We start from the raw sequence: 21,395 nt of genomic DNA on the forward strand, positions 1-21,395 counted from the left end.
CAATGGCTGTCCGTGCCGTTCCGCAAATTGCAGAACGCACATGGACGCCATATGTGTGTGGCGGATCCACAATTTGCGGACCGCAAAACACACAACGGTAGTGTGCATGAGGCCTAAATCCAATGGTGCAACTAGAAATGACTGGGCCCTACAGCAAGTTTATGAACAGGGCCCCCTCCCTCCCCCCCAGTAACATATGTATGATACATTAGCATCATATTCCTGTGTGCTGCTGGGACTGGGGCAGACTTCCTATTGCTATGTCTGTACAGCAGTTATTCACTGATGACTGAGGTATTTATATTATCTGAGGGGCTCTTGTCTCTATGGAAACACAGGTGGGCGGGGATGTCATGTGACTGCTCCTCTGAACATGCTTGCCGCAATGCATGCTGGGATTTTTACTTTCACTTTACAGCTAGCTGCTCCTCCCACACAGCTGGTCTGAGGAAGCTCCTCCAGGGAGGCATGTCATAGTGAACAGGTTAGAAAAATGATCTATAGCCAGTACATGATAGAAATACTTCATGGTTTTGGCTATTGTCTAGGGCACTTTGGATTTTTGATACTTAGGGTGGACAACCCCTTAAAGATTTTTTTTAAATTTTTTTTTTAGATTTGTGCAGATTCCTTTTACCTATTGGGCAAGCAGACAGGCCAAAACAGGGTGTAAGTAATATCTTTTTATTGGTCTACATCAGCCAAAATAGTATGAATACTCTTTTTTTTTTTTAAATGAAATCATTCATGTGGTGAAAACCTTATTGGAGTGTGGACACCTGCAGCATTTTTCAGTGTGTGTACAAGTGCTAGACTTGCTTCATAATATCTCCTTGTATCTCACAAGGTCTCTTGAACAGGACTAGATATATTTGATATACTTTCCACAAGAACACCTCGGAATGCCCTACTCATATTGGAAATCTGGCATCTCAGTGACTGACTTATATACATATGTGTCTTCCTTACTTTGGCTCTTGGCTTGAAATCAGATTTTGAAAAAAAATAAACTGTGTTACTGAGAATGTTTAGAGAAAGAATTGGTCGGCACTCCTTGTCGAGGAAGGTGTTTCTCAGTGGAAAATGGTTTACAAAGTCAAGTATAGCAAAACCACGGCACTCGGTATTATGTTGAAAGTGAGAATAGTTTATTTAATCCATCCAAATTGATATACAGGCACTGGCCAACGTTTCGGTCTATTATAGACCTTGACCTTGTTCACGGCCTTAGTGTTAGTAGTAGAGTCATCCTCCATAGAACCACTGTACTACTAACACTAAGGCCATGAACAAGGTCTAGGTTAGACCGAAACGTTGGCCAGTGGCTGTATATGAATTTGGATTAGTTAAATAAACTATTCTCACTTGCAACATAATACCGAGTGCCTTGGCTCTGCTATACTTGACTGAGAATGTTTAAACCTGATCATCTCATGCCACTCATCTAGGGACATCTCAAACCAAATGCCAAGGTAAGGAAGAACATATCTGAATGTACAGTAGAAGAACCCCAGAGATGAGTGAATTGATTCTCAAGAATTAAAATTCAACTCAAATTTCTCAACAAATTCTGATTTATTCGAATCAGATATATATATATATTTTTTTCAGATTTGATTTAGGATAATTTTGATGAGGAAGAATGAGATATTTCCCAGGCATTTAATGCACTTTCGATTTGAGTAGAATCAGTGCATACCCAAATCAAATCATTAATTCAGACAAATCGGACCAAAAACAAATTGATCATCTCTAAGGCACCTTGTTTCCCAGTATCTATTCTGATATTATTAGAGATGAGCATATTGAATCCCACGAAGTGGAATTCGATCCCGATTTTTGGATAAAATCGATTTGTCTAGAAGCCGAATTTCCTCGTGCTTGGTGTCAGCGAATCAAATTAACCTGAAATAGAATAAAAAAAACTAAAAAATTCAATCTTACCTCCTCCATTTGTTTGCGAAGGGCCGCCAGCCTCCATCTAGCTTGAAGATCTCGCCCGAAATCCAGTGCGGTACGAGATTAAATCATCACACCAGCCAGCGTGATGACCTTATACGTCACCATGCCAGCCGGCGTGATGAATTAATCTCGCACAGGATTTCCACCAAGATCTTCAAGCAAGATGGTGGCGGCCGGCCCGTTGCGAGCAAATGGAGGCATTAAGTTTTATTTTTTATTGTTACTTTTACACTCAGATGCCGCAATCATGTATGAATGCGGCATCGAAGAGGTACAATGATTGGGGCGGTGCTATCGCAGCTCCCTCTCATTGCACCCACTACATACAAAAAAATGTGCTTTGTGACAAAGTAATTTGTCAAAAAACAATTTTTGCGTGAAATTCGGCGAATCAGCCGAATCGAACTTTTGAGAAATTCGCTCATCTCTAGTTTTTATGTATTTGAGATGCTCTCCACAACAGAGGCTTTAAATAATCTACACTTTATTGATGCTTGATACAATACCTTATGGGACTTGAAGTTGAATCAGGGTCTCGAGCTGAAACCTGGCCAATGACACCGTTAATGGCAGCATTTTCATGTACTTCCAGAAGATAAGTAGGTGATGAAAACACTGGTGGCTCGTCTGCATCCTCCACTGTAACTTTGACTGTTGCGGTATCTTTGAAAGGTACCCCACTGATGAAATGTGGATCGATATGAGTATTGACAGCTTCTACCTTCAGTATATAGGATTTTTTGCTCTCGAAGTCCAGAGGCTGTTAAGAATGACAAAGATAAATGTTTTTCACTAATGACCACAGAAGCAAGAACAAATGAATTTAATGCTGATGGATGAAAGTTTTGTTCATTTAAGCACATTGACTGAGTTTTAATGCAACCGCAGTTTCAGCCATCTAGTCGCTCAGGCCGAGCCTGTAAATTGCGTGGGCATTTATTGATATCTGTTTATGTTGCCTCAATGAAGTCAATCTTTTTGTTCCCTGTCCTCTTTACCTTTCCTTTTTTTAATTTGAAATTTGCAAAAAAATGTTCTTTGTCTGTGGCTTGAGAATCGGCATTTTGCAGAAGATAGATAATAAAACTTTATCAGTGATTACGCTACCTGCATATTGCTGAAATTCCTAATCAGGGACTTGCTAGTAAAAAAAAATAAACGAGGTGATTTCTAATACAGCCTCAAGGTGCAATAAATATTTTAGTATTTCTTAGACAATGCATAAAATACAAGGGAATATGTGCAGTCAGAGTAGTATTATACATAGCAATAAACCATTATCTATCATGTGCATTATTTTTTTTAACAGTAGAGTACTTTTTTCTGTTTATTACTCTCCTAAAATCTATTTTTATGATGGCATTACTTGGACTTTCATTGTTTCTGCATTTTTAAAAGGAACCTGTGGAAACATTTTGTATATAGTGCAATAACTGAAAAGTGGATTATACTCCACAAACGTTGGGTTGTAGTATACACTTATTTATTGCAAAGTATGCTACACATAATGAAAACTGTTGCCCTTCATCATTGCTTTTACTCTTTGAGCTGATTTATATACACATTTTATTTAACCTGTTTAGTATGGGCTGCTAATCTGCAAAGCACAGCTGTCATCAGGAACAAGTGGAATTAAAAGAAGCTAATAGCATGAGCACATTTTAGTAAGAAATGTCAATCTCCCATCAACTGTCACAAAATGTCTCAAACTTTGTAATTGTCCCAGCCTGTCAAGAACTTTGCATCAAATATAGAAACATACTTATTTTTTCCACACAGACGTGAGGAGGGAAACTTATCCATCACTATTTACTTCCATATGGTATGATGGCAGTAACAGTTGGCTTGATAGCATCATGAGGCAACAAATTTTCAGTAACTATGGGCTAGAAACTTGTCAGAAGCTAGCATTAGATAGCTGTTTAGTTTAGAGTAAACTGAGAAGTGTATCTTGCTCCGAAGAACCCTGTAGTCCTTGCATGACATTGACATTCAATTAATTTGAATAGGATCTGCGTAATGCTTCATTTCCCCTATGTGGCACTGCAGGGGATTAAACACTGGCATTCTCCCACAGTTTATAGTGAATTGTTGGGCGCTGGAAATGCAGGACATCCTATGGGCTATTTATTTTCAAACAATATCTTCTAACAAAAAGATATTGTCCAATACAGGCAACTTATTTCAATCCCTTTTAATTCCACTTGTTACGTTTAACTGTTTGCTAAAATGTATAATATATGTACCTCCAGTTATAAAACATACAGTATAAGTGAATAGTACAGGTGAATATAAGAAACTGTGTAATAAAGTATATCTTGTTAAAGAGAAATTTTATAAAATAATAAATCTTCTGTCTGCTTGTATCAGGTTTCTTTTGAAGATTTGCCTTTTGCTGTTTTTAACATTGATATCTATAGAGAGAGGAGGGGTAGGAGGGGGCTGCTACACGAGAGAAACTCAAACTGCACTTTTTTAGCTCTACTTCACTTTTGACTCTACTATATCTACGGAGATAAGGCTCTATCTCTCTTTAGAGTGAGGTTATAAATCACTTACTAGCTGTCTGCAACCTCCTTATCCCCCCTCCTCTTTCCATAGATGTTTGTGTGTGAGGCTGAAGACAGAGATGGTGGCTACTAGAGATAAGAGGCTGATTGAAGTGAAAGAGGAGGAAAGCAGCTTGAGAAGACCAGGAAGAAGCATCATTGTTTAACAAGATATATTACAAAGTTTCTTAAATTCACCTGTATTAGTCATTTCTAGAGATGAACGAATCGAAGTTGACGAAGTAGAATTCGATCCGAATTTGAGGAAAAATTTGATTCCCACCGAATCCGAATTTCCTCATGCTTCCTGGTAACAAATAATTTTTTCCTAAATTGGCTGCTGCATGTGTTAGGACATGGAGCAAGAACTCTGGGAATGAGGGATCACCCACAATGCCATGCATGCAGCCAATCAGCAGCCAGACAGCCCTGTGATGTCACAGTCCTATAACTAGCCTCAGCCATCTTGGATTCAGCCATTTTCCAGTGTACTTAGTGCAGGTAAAGACGTCAGCAGGCGCTAGGAACAGTGGTAGAAAAGACTTTAAAACTTTTATTTTGTTGTATAGAAGTTCAGGGAAAGGATAGAGAGGAATCATTCCACAGTATTGAAGCAGAAAAGGGTTCAGTAGGGGAGGTTACAACCTGGGTAATAGGAACAATCCTATTATACCTTGCTGCACTGACTGTTATTCCAAATTACCATTATATAGCTCTGTAATTCCAGCAAAACGTTCTTGTTATTGGGGTGCAAGTGCTGTTTGATCCAGCCATTTAACAGGGTTTATTACAAGGAAATATTTCTATGTCTTATTTGCCCTTGTGCCGTGCAGTTATATGTTCAAAAGAATTTTTGGGCTTAAATTAGGGGAAGAAAAAAGGGCTTATTAGGCGTTGTGTGGTGAAGTGCGAAAATTACAGACCTTTTTGGCGTGTATTAGTGGCAAAACATATATATTATTTGCTGTTCAGCGGTGCAGTTATATGTTCCAAAGCCTTTTGTGGTTTGTATAAGTGGAAAAAATTAAGGGCCTATTTGCCGTTCAATGGTGCAGTTATACGTTCTAAAGCCCTTTTTGGCTTCTATTAGTGGCACAAAAATATATATTATTTGCCGTTCAGTTGTGCAGTTATATGTTCTAAAGCCCTTTTTGGTGTGTATTAGTTGCAAAAATATATATATTATTTGCAGTTCAGAGGTGTAGTTATATGTTCTAACGCCTTTTGTGGGTGTATAATTGGAAAAAAAGTAAGGGCCTATTTGCCGTTCAGTGGTGCAGTTATATGTTCTAAAGCCCTTTTTAGTATTAGTTGCAAAAAAATTAATATTTTCCATTCACCGTTGCAGTTATATATTCCAAAGCCCTTTTTGCTGAGTATTAGTGGCACAAAAATATAAATTATTTGCTGTTCAGCGGTGTGGTTATATGTTCTAAAGCCTTTTGTGGCGTGTATAAGTGGAAAAAATATATATATTATTTGCCGTTCAGCGGTGCAGTTATATGTTCTAAAGCCTTTTGTGGCGTGTATAAGTGGAAAAAAATAAGGGCCTATTTGCCATTCAGTGGTGCAGTTATATGTTCTAAAGCCCTTTTTAGTGTGTATTAGTGGCAAAAAAAATAAATATTTTCCATTCACCGTTGCAGTTATATGTTCCAAAGCCCTTTTTGACGTGTATTAGTGGCACGAAAATATAAATTATTTGCTGTTCAGCGGTGTGGTTATATGTTCTAAAGCCCTTTTTGGCGTGTTTTAGTGGCAACAAAAATATATATATTATTTGCCGTTGTGCGGTGCAGTTATATGTTCTAAAGCTCTTTTGTGGCGTGCATACGTGGAAAAAAGTAAGGGCCTATTTGCTGTTCAGCGGTGCAGTTAAATGTTCTAAAGCCTTCTTAAGCATGTATTAGTGGAAAAAAGGGCCTATTACCCGTTGTGTGGTGAAGTGAGAAAATTACAGACTTTTTTGGGGTGTTTTAATTTCCTTTTTGTTTATTTATTTGATCTAACAGTATGTGAGACATAGAGGTGCCTGGCCGAGTGGCAGAGGCCTAAATGTTTCTGACGCAGGCACAGGTAGCAGAAGAGTAAGGGGGTGTGACAGCAGGAGTCACAGCGAGAGGCCTGAGCTCCTGGTGTCATCTAGCGTATGTGTTTTGACCAGCAACCGAGCAGTTATTGAATGGTTGACTCTTCATTCACTTCGTTCCAAGTGACATCACACACCCCCAGCCAAGAGACGGTGGATTCGTCAGACACAACCCTTAGTTGGCTTGGCCCAGGAGCAGGCCCTGTGCCCTCACCTGTCCTCAACCTGTCTCTGTCCTTTTCTGTTCCCTGAGCCAAAGAAGTTTTATATGTTGTGGGCTCAGCTCCACTATACAGCAAGGATGAGCTACTAGAGGACATTTAGCAGCTACTGGCTAGCCAAGATGTGGAGGAGACATCCACTGCTTCCTCTTAGGCGGGCAAGTAATGATGAGAAGAGTGGCGTGGGAGCTGGTTTTTGTGAGCAGTCAGTCTCCTGACCCAGAGACCGTTAAGGAGGACATCAGTGATGTGCAGACAGTACTCGATGATGATGATGTAGCTAATCACACTTGGGAGTCAGGTGATTTAGGGGCTTCATCATCATTTGGAGAAGAGGGTGGCAGATTGCCTATGAGGCAGCGGCAGAGCCAGCAAGTAACTAGCGTGGCCGGGAGTCAGCAGGGTGGCAGCAGTAGGAGGTCGGGAGCTAAACGTGCTCGGGGTAGACCACGCACTTCGCAGTAGCCTACCTGCCCGGAAAGTAGTGGTGCAGGAGTTCAAGGAAGGAGCGGCGGTAGCAGTCAGTCAGTGCGGAGTGTTGGGGGTAAAATCACCAACTCAGCGGTGTGGCAGTTTTTTGTTAAGCCGTCAGAGGAGGTGAACATGGCCATTTGCAAAATCTGTGGGCAGAAGGTGAAGTGGGTCCAGGATGCCAATGTTGGCACCACGGCCCTGCATCAACATATGTAGCGTCACCATAAAGTGGCCTGGGAGAACTGTGGCTCCAATGTGGTGGTCCAGCCTGCCAAAACAACCCCATAAAGTGGCCTGGGAGAACTGTGGCTCCAATGTGGTGGTCCGGCCTGCCAAAACAACCGCTACATCAACCAGTGGCATGCACCCGATTTCAGGTAGTCAAGGCTCCACCATCTCAGCCGAAGGAAGCTGTATGTCCTTCCCATCATCTGATGGTCCTGATCATCCTCCTCTCATCCTCCTACTCCTCGTCAGTCATTCCGTCAGTCATTCCTGTCTACACAGGTGACAGAAGAGGAGGAGCAGGAGCAGCCAGAGGAGCTAAAGGGTGATGAGGAAGACGAGGCAGAGGACCCAGACACACCATGGTAGTATGCAGTGGAGATGGAGGGAGGGAGTCTCTCCGATTCACCTGCACAAATGGCCCGATGCAGGCTGACTTGCTTGTGTAGTGACAGCCGAATTGTCACCATTCCGCAGAGGGATGACTTCTTGCTCTCCACCTTGTTGGACCCTGACTACCAGTCCAAAATAGGGACCGTTTTTACACCCGCTGAGAGGGAGGACAAACTGAACTACTATAGAGACATCCTATGTAGTCAGTTGGCCGCTGCCTATCTGCTCCATTGTCCATCCTCTTGCAGGTCTGACCAGAGGGGCCTTCTGCGCTTATGTTCCTCTGCAATGACTGCTGTGGCAGGGTGGGAGGGGGGGTAGGAGCAGTTGCAGCTCCATCAGCAGCAACTTGAGTCTAGAGTCGCTGATGAGCAGCTTTCTTCACCCTCCTAGTGAAGAAACTACTCACCAGCAGCAGCAGCTAGACCTGAACCAGCAGGGGGTGGCATACTTGGACAGCACCCTGCCCCCCACATTAAAGATCTGATAGACTACTGGGCAGACAAACTGGATTTGTGGCTGCAACTGGCAGAGTTTGCCCTAGAAAAGCTGCCCTGACCGGCCAGTAGTATGGCATCAGATCGGGTGTTTTGTCCACCCAAAATGTGCAGAGACTAACCTTTGTCAAGATGAATCAGGTGTGCATCAGCCAGGATTTACACCCACCAATGCCTGATGCATCAGACTAGATCATCCATGGTGCCACACCAAGACTTTGACAAAAGAGAAACCGATTTCTTCTGGCTCTCTGCATCAGCTACTATTCTGATGCTGCCACCCGCCTGATGCCACACATCTGATTCCAAGTGCTCCTTCTTTCACTCACCATCTTCAGCTGTTACTGATATTGCCACCCACCTCCCCACTCTGTCACTGGGTCACTCTGTGGTCTCCTGATGCTGCTGCCACCTCCACACTATGTAGCCTTGCCACTCTGTGGTCTCCTGATGCTGCTGCCACCTCCACACTGTGTCACCTTGCCACTCTGTAGTCTCCTGATGCTGCTGTCACCTCCACATTATGTCACCTTGCCACTCTGTGGTCTCCTGATGCTGCTGCCACCTCTACACTTTGTCACCTTGCCACTCTGTGGTCTCCTGATGCTGGTGCCACCTCCACACTATGTCACCTTGCCACTCTGTGGTCTCCTGATTCTGCTGCTACCTCAACACTATGTCACCTTGACACTCTGTGGCCTCTTGATGCTGCTGATGCCTCGTCCACACTGTCATTGTGCCACCCTGTGGCCTCTTGATGATGCTGCTGCCACCTCCACACTCTGTCATTGTGCCACTCTATGGTCTCCTCATGCTGCTGCTGCTACCACCTACACACTCTGTCATTGTGCCACCCTGTGGCCTCCTAATGCTACTGCCACCTACAGACTGTCATTGTGCCACCCTGTGGCCTCCTCCTTATGCTGCTGCTGCTGCTTTCACCTCTGTGGTCTCATCATGCTGCTGCTGCTGCCACCACACTGTCATTGTGCCACCCTGTGGCCTCCTCCTGATGTTGCTGCCACATACAGACTCTGTCATTGGGTCACTCTGTGGTCTCCTCATGCTGCTTCCACCTCACCACTATGTCATAGGGCCACTCTGTGGACTTCTCATGCTGTTCCCACCCTTCCCACTTCATAACGGGCCACTATTCTGCCTTTCCGCCTGACAACATCATTTATTTTACCCTTCTACTGATCTGTCAGAAGGAAGGAAAAATGAGAAGCACAATGGATCCTGTCTATGTAACAGCTGTAAGGCCTGCATGACATGGTCCTTATCTTGCATCAGAATTGTCCTATGATTTGGTAGCCAAAAGCAGGAGTGGGTACAAAACACAGAAGACATGCAAATATTCCATTCACATGTCATCTCTGTTTTGGATCCACTCCTGTCTTTTTTGGCTTTAGCAATACTGATGGATTACTGACCAAATGCTGACCAAGTTAAGGAGGATGCTCAACAGACATGATCCGTTTTTTAGGTGTTATTGTTCTGACGGATCAGAGGAAGGGAAAAATAATCAGTGACATCAACACAAACTTACTACTGACACCCTCTCAACTCTGCCGGGGGGGGGGGCTCTACTTGTATAAGCATTTAATAGAACACGTTCTGTAGACATCTATGTGGAATCAGCTGCCGATGGTGTAAAAGGAGTGCGCTTCTTCTTGACGCTAACCTTGACCTGTAAAGCTGAGTTCACACTTGAGTTATTTGGTCAGTTTTGGCCCCATAACTGCCCAAATAAGTGAAGTGTGAAGTGATTCTAAGAGCAAAGCCTGTCATCTACATGTCATACTGACTCACAGTATTGTTTCACTACCACAGCAGACTCCCTATGCGTGTTACTGCAAGGCACAGTGTTCTACACCACTATGAAGGCTTTCTGCAGCCAGGAAATAGCCATTTTTAACCGATTCGCCACAAATAAATTTGTATCGAACCAAATTTTTTTTTTAATTCGCGAACCTGCCAAATTGAATTTTTTCGAAATTTGCTTATCTCTAGTCATTACTGAAAGTTTGTTTATAAGTGGTGGCTCACTTTAGGGCTCTGGTAACACCGCTGTCAGAGTCTCCATCAGCAGTCTCAACAGATTAGATAAAAAAAACACAGGACTTAACGGACGAAACCCACTAAAGAACCTCTAAAGGCAATGAGGTTCATTGGAATTATTAGTATGCATCATGGTCGTATTTTACCATAGAAGCAACATTCTTGTTGTATCTCTGGACATGAGATATTTTGTCAATCAAGAGACATGCTTGGGAAATGCTACTCATCCCAGCAGGCATTGCAGTAGTGTAATATTCCAGCCTATATAATCAGTTTCCAGTTAATCAGATGGTGAAAGACCATTGTGGAAAACATGAATTGCCATTAAAGACAGGTATGATTGACAAGGCTAATTGTATTCAAATTGGCAACAATCACCAGTATTCATTAAAAATTTGTATTCCTATTACAAAGACATTAAAATAGGTTCTTCAAAGAGTACGATCACTCTTGAACATCACTTTAAAGTTACACTTGCAATTAAGCTACATTTATATAAAAACAAAGTAACCTTGTGAGTGCATTGCATTACGTATCTTGTATGGAACTAGCATTACAGCCAACATTATACCCCAGAGCTGCATTCACAATTCTGCTGGTTATAATTAAAAACATTCTTCATGTTTGTCATCAGGCCCCTCCCCCCCAACAGCTTTATTAGTTATACAGTTACTCATTTTTTTAATATAGATTCATTATACTGTATACAGTATATAAACTCTAAAATGGAACAGTACAGTGGGACACATGGGACCTTTAGTAACCAGTTATACCTAACTGGTTTAAAGCAAGAGTGGGCTTAAAGGGTCTTCCAAAAATGTTTTCACCCTTTTTTAGAGTATAACCCCATGCAGCTAGATCTGTTGAATAATCCACACTCACCCACTTCTCAGCATGTTGTTTGGCTCCTTTCATTGGTCTCCTGGTCCTCATCCTGTAAATGTCCATGTTTGTATGGGCTCGGGCTACTTAGGGACATGTCACGTCTCTGACAAGTCATTGCCTAGGTGGCACATGTGATCCTATCCAACTGGAAGTTTACATACGGGGACCAGCAGACCACTGAAGGGAACCAAAATGGAGCAGCAGGAAGCAGATGAGAATGTTTGCTCTCACCGCTAAAGTAGCATAGGGTAGACATTTTACAGAAGTTTAAAAAAAAGCTGGACAATCCCTTTAAGGTGTCAAAGACTCTTTACCTCCAGGCATCAGCAGCTCACACGTAATACTTCATAAAATATGCTGTATGTAAGCAGGTTCTCAATGCCAAAAGTTCTCTATAAGAACAATCTTTCTCATACAGAGCTTTAATTCCCTGCATACTCACGGTACCTTCTCTACCCTACTGTAGCATATCAAACTGAAAGATTTTGCTTAACAGAGCGGCCAATAGTGTTGAGCGCGAATATTCAAATTCCGAATATTTATCGCAAATATTTCGAATAGTGCTATATAATCGTTTTTCGAATATTCATCTTTTTTTTTTACTTGAAAAATCGGCAAGGTAATGATCGCGTAATATGCGAATATTACGCGATCAATACAGGCGTGGGTCAAAAACTAATATATAGTGCTATATGTTTGTTTTTTTGAATATTCGTCATTTTTTTCCATCAGAAGTTATGATTCCTCCCTGCTTAAGTTGCTTGACAAGCAAGGGAGGGGAAGGGTATAGCCCCCAAAACCCCTTCAACGACTCTCCAATTTTTTAGCCATGCCTTTCATATTACCACTTTTTAACCATTGCAGAATAGCATAATTTTATTGTCCTCATTTACTTCTATTTTGTTTCATTTTATTAATTCATGTAATGTTAGTATATTATGTAGCGTCATAAATGTCACTCAAATACAAAGACCTACGTGTCAGAAGGAGCTCCAGGGCCCTCACCTACTTAGTATCATTTTTAATACTGGCAGAGATACTTTTGGGCAACCTCAGGCATCCAGGCCAGGGTGAGGCTGCTATCTCGGCATGCATAAAATAATAATAAAATGAGTGGAATTCGATCCGAATTTCAGGATAAATTTGATTCGCCTTGAAGCCAAATTTCCTCGTGCTTCGTGTCAGCGAATCTATTTAACCTGAAATAGTATAAAAGACAAAAAAATTCAAACTTACCTCCTCCATTTGCTCGCAACGGGCTACAGCCTCCATCTTTCTTGAAGATCTTGGCCGAAATCCTGTGCGGGGCAAGATTACATCAGCACGCCAGCCGGCGTGATGACGTCATACGTCACCACGTCAGCCAACATGATGACGTAATCTCGCGCCACACAGGATTTCAGCAGAGATCTTCAAGCAAGATGGCAGCGGCCGGCCCGTCGTAAGCAAATGGAGGCGGTAAGTTTGATAAAAAAAAAAAATTATTGTTAATCTTACACTCAGATATCATGATCATTGCACCCGCTACTTACAAAAAAAGTGCTTCGTGACGAAGTAATCTGTCACAAAGCTAATTTTTTTGTGAAATTTGGCGAATCTTCCAAATCGAACTTTTAAGAAATTTGCTCATCTCTAAAAATAATAACTGTTTTAAAAGAAAAAAAAATAGAATAAAAGAAAATGGTACTGTTGGCACTATTTTCTATATTACATATAAGTAACCCTTAATGGCCGTCTCTAGCATTATTTACATTCAGATCTTACCTCTTCTTTTGATCCTACTTTAGAAGCTCTTACCTTAAATTCCAGAATTCTAGAACATGCAATTTGTAATTCGATTGACTGAAAAGGGCATTCTATAATCCCAAACAGAGATGAGTACCATGAGCCCAGGGCCATACAAGGAAGTCACTGAGGCGCTGACTCTTGACATTTTTAGTGAATTGTAATAGAAAATTGGAAATAATACTCTTTTATAGAGATGAGGGGTTTCCTGCCGGTTTCAGTGCTCATTTTGTCAGTCACTGGCATAAAATGGAATATTTTTTAGTGGTACACAAAAGCACTTTCAATTGTCAAGATAGCTCTTAAGAACAACAAAAATGTGACAAAACATAATAGCAAAATAATGGATTTGGCAGATGAGCTTCCTAAGAGGGTTTAAACATCCCTGAGATGTTAATGACTTCATGTTACTTTAGGTCACTGACATCTACAGATTGTTGATATAAATGTAACAAATGTTCCAGGTCCCCTTATGAAATGCCATCAGATTTTGGATGTTTTAGTTAAGAAAAATATATTGTCTTATTGTTTAAAAAAAACTGCTGAACTCGGTAACCAAAAAAGTTTTTTTTATTATTATTATTATTTTAATGTGTATCTAAAAATAAAGTTTGGAATGACACTCTAAATGCATTGTAATGAGCATGTTTCATTACTTATGGTTATGGTGGCCATTTTGAATATTCATTTTAGAAACTGATGGCAGGCTGATCATAGTAAAAATGAAGTACTGCACAGAAAAATCACTTTAATTGACTAAATAGCTCTTTTAACCAGCAAATATCAAATTAATTCTACCATTGCAACACATATTAGTATTATCCAATTGCTGGGAACCTCAATGATCAGATGTAATCTAAAGAGTAGGGCAACGTTCAAATCTCCATTAGAGATGATCCGACAGCCTTACCTGTCATAAATGTTGGCTTTTGGCCATAAAAAAACTGCTGAAAGCAATGGTATTTTTCCGGCCGAAACTCGCTATTTATGTCAAATCAGGCTGTCGGATCCCATTTTAATAAATAGGGATTCGGCGGTGATCTGTTGAATCCAGCAATGCCGATCCAGTTCTCTTCTGGAACAGTCTGCCGGAAACATTCACCGGACATATGATTGTAGCCTAATCAGAAAAAAAAAGGTGTAGTACCCCGGCAGTGTCACCTCAGGTGAAATTAAGAATTAAGAATTAAAGGGTGTCCATATAATACACAAATTGCTATTTGCCACTGTTCTATTCTCCCAGCTATCTAATGTATAGTAGGTATGTTAAGCAAATCAAAGTGAAACAACTTAACAAATTTGAATTTCAGTAAAAACTTGATTCGCCATGAAGCAGAATTTCCTCAAGTTTCTTGGTAATAAATCCATTTTTTTGTTAAATAACAGTAAAAATAATGGATGAGGTAAGTGTGTGGTCCCCCCCCTCCTCAGATTAACCCCTGTAAGGCCTTAATGTTAATGTCAGATGCCACAATCAGCAATGAATGCGTCATCTGAGGGGTTCAATGACAGGGGAGGTGCGATTGCCATTCAACTACATGGTGACTTGTGTAGCGTGACATCAAGATGCACAAAAGTTGCGCAACACAAAAATATGTCTGACTTGGCTGCAACACAAAATCTGACATGTCTAGATTGTTGTGCAGTCACAAAAACATTGACAATTAGTGATGGCCTTGCGGTTCGCCCGGCGGTCAGTTCGCGGCAAACTTTGCTTGTTCGCGATTCGCCAAACATGCGAACATACAGGGAGTGCAGAATTATTAGGCAAGTTGTATTTTTGAGGATTAATTTTATTATTGAACAACAACCATGTTCTCAATGAACCCAAAAAACTCATTAATATCAAAGCTGAATATTTTTGGAAGTAGTTTTTAGTTTGTTTTTAGTTTTAGCTATTTTAGGGGGATATCTGTGTGTGCAGGTGACTATTACTGTGCATAATTATTAGGCAACTTAATAAAAAACAAATATATACCCATTTCAATTATTTATTTTTACCAGTGAAACCAATATAACATCTCAACATTCACAAATATACATTTCTGACATTCAAAAACAAAACAAAAACTAATCAGTGACCAATATAGCCACCTTTCTTTGCAAGGACACTCAAAAGCCTGCCATCCATGGATTCTGTCAGTGTTTTGATCTGTTCACCATCAACATTGCGTGCAGCAGCAACCACAGCCTCCCAGACACTGTTCAGAGAGGTGTACTGTTTTCCCTCCTTGTAAATCTCACATTTGATGATGGACCACAGGTTCTCAATGGGGTTCAGATCAGGTGAACAAGGAGGCCATGTCATTAGATTTTCTTCTTTTATACCCTTTCTTGCCAGCCACGCTGTGGAGTACTTGGACGCGTGTGATGGAGCATTGTCCTGCATGAAAATCATGTTTTTTTTGAAGGATGCAGACTTCTTCCTGTACCACTGCTTGAAGAAGGTGTCTTCCAGAAACTGGCAGTAGGACTGGGAGTTGAGCTTGACTCCATCCTCAACCCGAAAAGGCCCCACAAGCTCATCTTTGATGATACCAGCCCAAACCAGTACTCCACCTCCACCTTGCTGGCGTCTGAGTCGGACTGAAGCTCTCTGCCCTTTACCAATCCAGCCACGGGCCCATCCATCTGGCCCATCAAGACTCACTCTCATTTCATCAGTCCATAAAACCTTAGAAAAATCAGTCTTGAGATATTTCTTGGCCCAGTCTTGACGTTTCAGCTTGTGTGTCTTGTTCAGTGGTGGTCGTCTCTCAGCCTTTCTTACCTTGGCCATGTCTCTGAGTATTGCACACCTTGTGCTTTTGGGCACTCCAGTGATGTTGCAGCTCTGAAATATGGCCAAACTGGTGGCAAGTGGCATCTTGGCAGCTGCACGCTTGACTTTTCTCAGTTCATGGGCAGTTATTTTGCGCCTTGGTTTTTCCACACGCTTCTTGCGACCCTGTTGACTATTTTGAATGAAACGCTTGATTGTTCGATGATCACGCTTCAGAAGCTTTGCAATTTTAAGAGTGCTGCATCCCTCTGCAAGACATCTCACTATTTTTGACTTTTCTGAGCCTGTCAAGTCCTTCTTTTGACCCATTTTGCCAAAGGAAAGGAAGTTGCCTAATAATTATGCACACCTAATATAGGGTGTTGATGTCATTAGACCACACCCCTTCTCATTACAGAGATGCACATCACCTAATATGCTTAATTGGTAGTAGGCTTTCGAGCCTATACAGCTTGGAGTAAGACAACATGCATAAAGAGGATGATGTGGTCAAAATACTTATTTGCCTAATAATTCTGCACGCAGTGTATGGCGACATTCACGCCCGTTATATTCTTTTACATTGTGAAGAACTTTGACCCATGACACATCCATCAGGGGGTACAGGACAGCCAATTGAGACGTTTCAGCACATGGACATACCCCCTACCTTATAAATAGACCCGATCTGGCTGCCATTTTACATTCAGTATTTTGTCAGTGTAGGGAAAAGTTGTTATGTGGACCAGGGACAGACTGTTAGGGACCAAAACTCTATCAAATAGGTCCACAAAAGTCCTTTTAAGGACTGACATAGGTGTACTATTGATAGGTGTGCAGTACAGAGGGGTGTAATACACTTATAATATACTTTCTAACATAGAAAGCATAATTCAGTGGATTTGTATTGTGCAGCAGTGGTGGTGAGCGTTTCTGCAGCGATACTGCAGCTACACAGAGTGACAAACGCAATTATAAAAAATAATTATAACTGGTGTGATATACTAGTTGCCCCCCAAAAAAACTGATAGAAGCGGGGTGTATACCAATAATATACTTTCTTTATAGTGCATTTGGGTACTGCAGCATTTGTTTGCGGTTTTGCTGCGTTCACTCTGCTACACACAGTGACAAACGGTATTGGAAAAAATAATTATAACTGGTGTGCACATGCGCGTACGCAAAAATTATATTGTCGATATTTAGCATTTAAAAAAATTATGAATTGAGATCGCAAATTCGAATAATACATCTGGTATATCACTGTCCATGTTGTGGGACTATTTGTGCACTCTTAGTAATTATTTCTTGGCTGCAAATATGAGCTGAAGGTTTTTCAGGTTTGCCTGCCATTAAAATGAATGCAACCCGTCGCGAACTTGCGGTTCGCAAACATTTGACGCACAATCACATTCGTGAACCGTCCCAGCAGATGTGCGTCCATCAGGGCATATCCTTTTTTTTTTTTTTCATTTTAACTAACTAAATCAGCATTATCACTAGAGCGAAGTTTTGGAAAATTAGATTTGGCTGCTTTGCCTCGTGACAAATTACTTCTTTTGTACTTTTTCTTGTAAGTAGCGGGCACAACGACAGGGAGCTGTGATAGCGCCACTCCCCATCATTGTACCCCTCAGATGCCACGTTCATACATTAAAATCATACTTACCGCCTCCATTTGCTCGCCACAGGCCTCCTCCGCCATCTTGCTTGAAGATCTTGCTCTAAATCTCGCTCGGCCCAAGATCACGTCATCACGCCGGCCTGTGTTATGACGTCATACGTCACCACCCACCAAATTTCGGCTGAGATCTTTAATCAAGATGGTAGTGGCCAGCCCGGCGCGAGAAAATGGAGAAGGTAAGTATATATATATATTTTTTTTAACATTATTTCAGTTTAAATGGATTCGCTACCACGAAGCATGAGGAAATTTGGCTTTGCGGCAAATCAAGTTTATCCTGAAAATCGGATCGAATTCCACTTCACTGGATTCAATTCGCTCATCTCTAATAATCACTTATATTAAAATATAGAGATAAGTGAATCGTTCAAAATTTGTCCAAATTGATTCTATGTCAATCAATCAAAAGTCCTTCGATTGGCACAAAAATGTGTGTATGACACTCTGGAGTCTCCTAGGATTAATATTTTGTCTATTTTCATTCTTCTCTCTCTCTCTCTCTCTCTCTCTCTCCAAAATTCATCCAAATCAAATCATCAGAAATTCAGATCTGGTTGCAATTCAAATATTTACAAAATTAGGGTGGAAAATTGTTAGTTTTGAATCAATTTTCTCATCTATTAAAATGTTTGGTCTCATTGGTGGTTGGGGGCGTTTTTTTATTTATTTATTTTAATACAATTTACATCATTATTTGCCTCATACTATATCACAATGTGTTGAGCAGGTCATTTATATTTTACTACATTCTTGCTCACTGTTTTTTATTTTAAGTAAAAAAAAATAACACAGAAAATAGGTAGAATTATTGCTTTCCTGAACACAAGCTTAGGTGATGTGTATCAAGGCTTAGAGAAAATGGGAATATGAAGTACAAGAATACAAATCCCCACTGGGATTCACATAAGAGAGTAAGTTAATGTGCTTTAATCCACCAAATTTTCGGGATATTGCAAACTAGAGACAATGAGCTGTAAAATGCCAGAACTAATGAATATGCAAATATGAGGCTTACATGGAACATATTGTAGAATAGAGATATTAACTGTCAGGCATAGCTCTTATTGAACAAGTCTACACCTGTTATGTAATGAGATTGTATGATGCAGAGGCTGACATAGCTTTATTGTTTAAAGGAGTAGACGTCAGTAACTGCCAGGGTTTAGAAGAAAACCCATATTAAAAATAAGTGGCATTAACCAAGACGGCCACCCAAAACTTCAGGTTTAGTTTTATGCAGAGCTCATTATTTTAAGTAAAAATTATGAATTTTTATATATGTCCCTGCTCAACTGAGTTCTCAAAACGTCAACAGTGGCCCAAAGTTAAACTTCTCGGTATAACTGTTATTGTGGCCACCAGTGGATGACTTTTAAAAATTCTATTAATATATGGGAGAAAAGGGAGAGACATTGGCAATGTTGGTCAGAAGGAGAAAAAAATGTTAAGAACAGACTAAGGTACCTTGGGACCATAAAAGAAAATTAACCAACCCTCATCATATCATCAATAAAGTATAATAGGTTTGAATCAAATACATACACCCTAGAGGTAAGTGATTGGCTCCAAAGGCAGCCAAAAGGATATATTTTTTTTTCTCTCAGATGTTTTTCTGTTACTCTGGTGGACCAGTCTGACCCTAGTTAAGAACCATGTCATTATAGTTTGATTTTGATGGAACATTAAAATGTTGTACATAGGGTCAAACCAGTCAACCAAATTACCAGTTAATCTTCTGGTGCCCACAGGCTCTGATCTAATAATAGCTCTCTAAAACAACAGTGCCCCCAGAGTTATTCGATACCATTTGGAGCTACTAACGTCTTACAGGTGGATACACAAATTGCATATTAGACCTTATTAATGTGATGTCCAGCATATACAATTTTGTGATTTAAATTAATAATTGGCCACAGGCACAACCTGATAAGAACTTCGCTATGGCAGGTCTCTGGACCTTTAGAAGCTCCGAGGCTGCCATAGCGACCAAAGGGCTCCCTCAATCTCAACACAGTGGAGCCATTTGGTCTCTGGGAACACAGTGTTCCTGGAAATTAACCACTCAAATGTTGTGATTGCAATTGACCACCACATTTGGGGGGTTAAAAGTCCCTAATCAGCATTATCACTGATCATGGACTTAGCTACAGGGTTTTCTGATGTTTAAAACAGCTATGACATACTCTCAGCTCCTGGGTGAGCTCCATCTTTAAAGACTGGACATTGGGAGTACACCAGATGTTGTGAATAGGTTAAAACTACTCATGTAAAAGTGTCATCCTTTAAACATATACAGTACAGACCAAAAGTTTGGACACACCTTCTTAGTTTTCTTTATTTTCATGACTATGAAGGCATCAAAACTATGAATTAACACATGTGGAATTATATACATAACAAACAAGTGTGAAACAACTGAAAATATGTCATATTCTAGGTTCTTCAAAGTAGCTACCTTTTGCTTTGATTACTGCTTTGCACACTCTTGGCATTCTCTTGATGAGCTTCAAGAGGTAGTCCCCTGAAATGGTCTTCCAACAGTCTTGAAGGAGTTCCTAGAGATGCTTAGCACTTGTTTGCCCTTTTGCCTTCACTCTGCGGTCCAGCTCACCCCAAACCATCTCGATTGGGTTTAGGTCCGGTGACTGTGGAGGCCAGGTCATCTGGCGCAGCACCCCATCACTCTCCTTCATGGTCAAATAGCCCTTACTTTCAAAGTTTTCCCAATTTTTCGGCTGACTGACTGACCTTCATTTCTTAAAGTAATGATGGCCACTCGTTTTTCTTTACTTAGCTGCTTTTTTCTTGCCATAATACAAATTCTAACAGTCTATTCAGTAGGACTATCAGCTGTGTATCCACCTGACTTCTCCTCAACGCCACTGATGGTCCCAACCCCATTTATAAGGCAAGAAATCCCACTTATTAGACCTGACAGGGCACACCTGTGAAGTGAAAACCATTTCAGGGGACTACCTCTTGAAGCTCATCAAGAAAATGCCAAGAGTGTGCAAAGCAGTAATCAAAGCAAAAGGTGGCTACTTTGAAGAACCTAGAATATGACATATTTTCAGTTGTTTCACACTTGTTTGTTATGTATATAATTCCACTTGTGTTAATTCAGAGTTTTGATGCCTTCAGTGTGAATCTACAATTTTCATAGTCATGAAAATAAAGAAAACTCTTTGAATGAGAAGGTGTGTCCAAACTGTTGGTCTGTACTGTATGTCTTATATTTCTTCCAAGGGAAACCTTAGATATATACACTGTAATATGAAAGGAGCCTAACGCAGCACAGCACATCGTTCTAAAAAAATCTATTTTTTTATCATATTGTATGAAATGACAGACTCGTCCAACTCCATCCATAAAAACGAGATGTTACTTCATTGAAATCAATTTACCCTAATTACACCTGACAAAGCACCACACTAAATAGCTTGGGCTAGCTGTAGCTACATCTGTAAAAGTTATTGAGCTGTTGCACTATATTTCATTAAACACATATTTTAATTAAATTTGCTACAGGGTATTTAAAGCCGTTATTCGACTAAAAATAGTCATACTGCAAGTACTGTCCCATAGAACTGCCTAACAGATCTTCAGCCACAGCCCACCTGCAGCACTTTCTTCACTCTACAGTCTATTCGGGCCCTTGAGGGCAAACTAGGAGATCACTTCAGAGTGAATTAATTCATCTTCTGCTCAAGCTGGCAAAGATCAATTATTTAAAACATGTCTGCCAACCTCATAGAGCCTCAGTAACTGAAAGAGATCTCTGGAACGTACTGTAAGTCAATGATAGTGAA

General features: G+C 40.7%; 1 protein-coding gene across 1 annotated transcript in view; it reads right to left on the minus strand.

The window, feature by feature from the left end:
• The window catches only part of LOC120980681 (cadherin-8-like), a 396,076-nt gene that overhangs the window by 107,677 nt on the left and 267,004 nt on the right, over positions 1-21,395 (minus strand). The window contains exon 6 of the mRNA XM_040409924.1: positions 2,469-2,722. Coding sequence (XP_040265858.1) covers positions 2,469-2,722 — 254 coding nt within the window. The remainder of the gene's footprint in view (positions 1-2,468; positions 2,723-21,395) is intronic.

The sequence above is a fragment of the Bufo bufo genome, chromosome 10 (genome assembly GCF_905171765.1).
Source record: "Bufo bufo chromosome 10, aBufBuf1.1, whole genome shotgun sequence".
Lineage (NCBI taxonomy): Eukaryota > Metazoa > Chordata > Amphibia > Anura > Bufonidae > Bufo > Bufo bufo.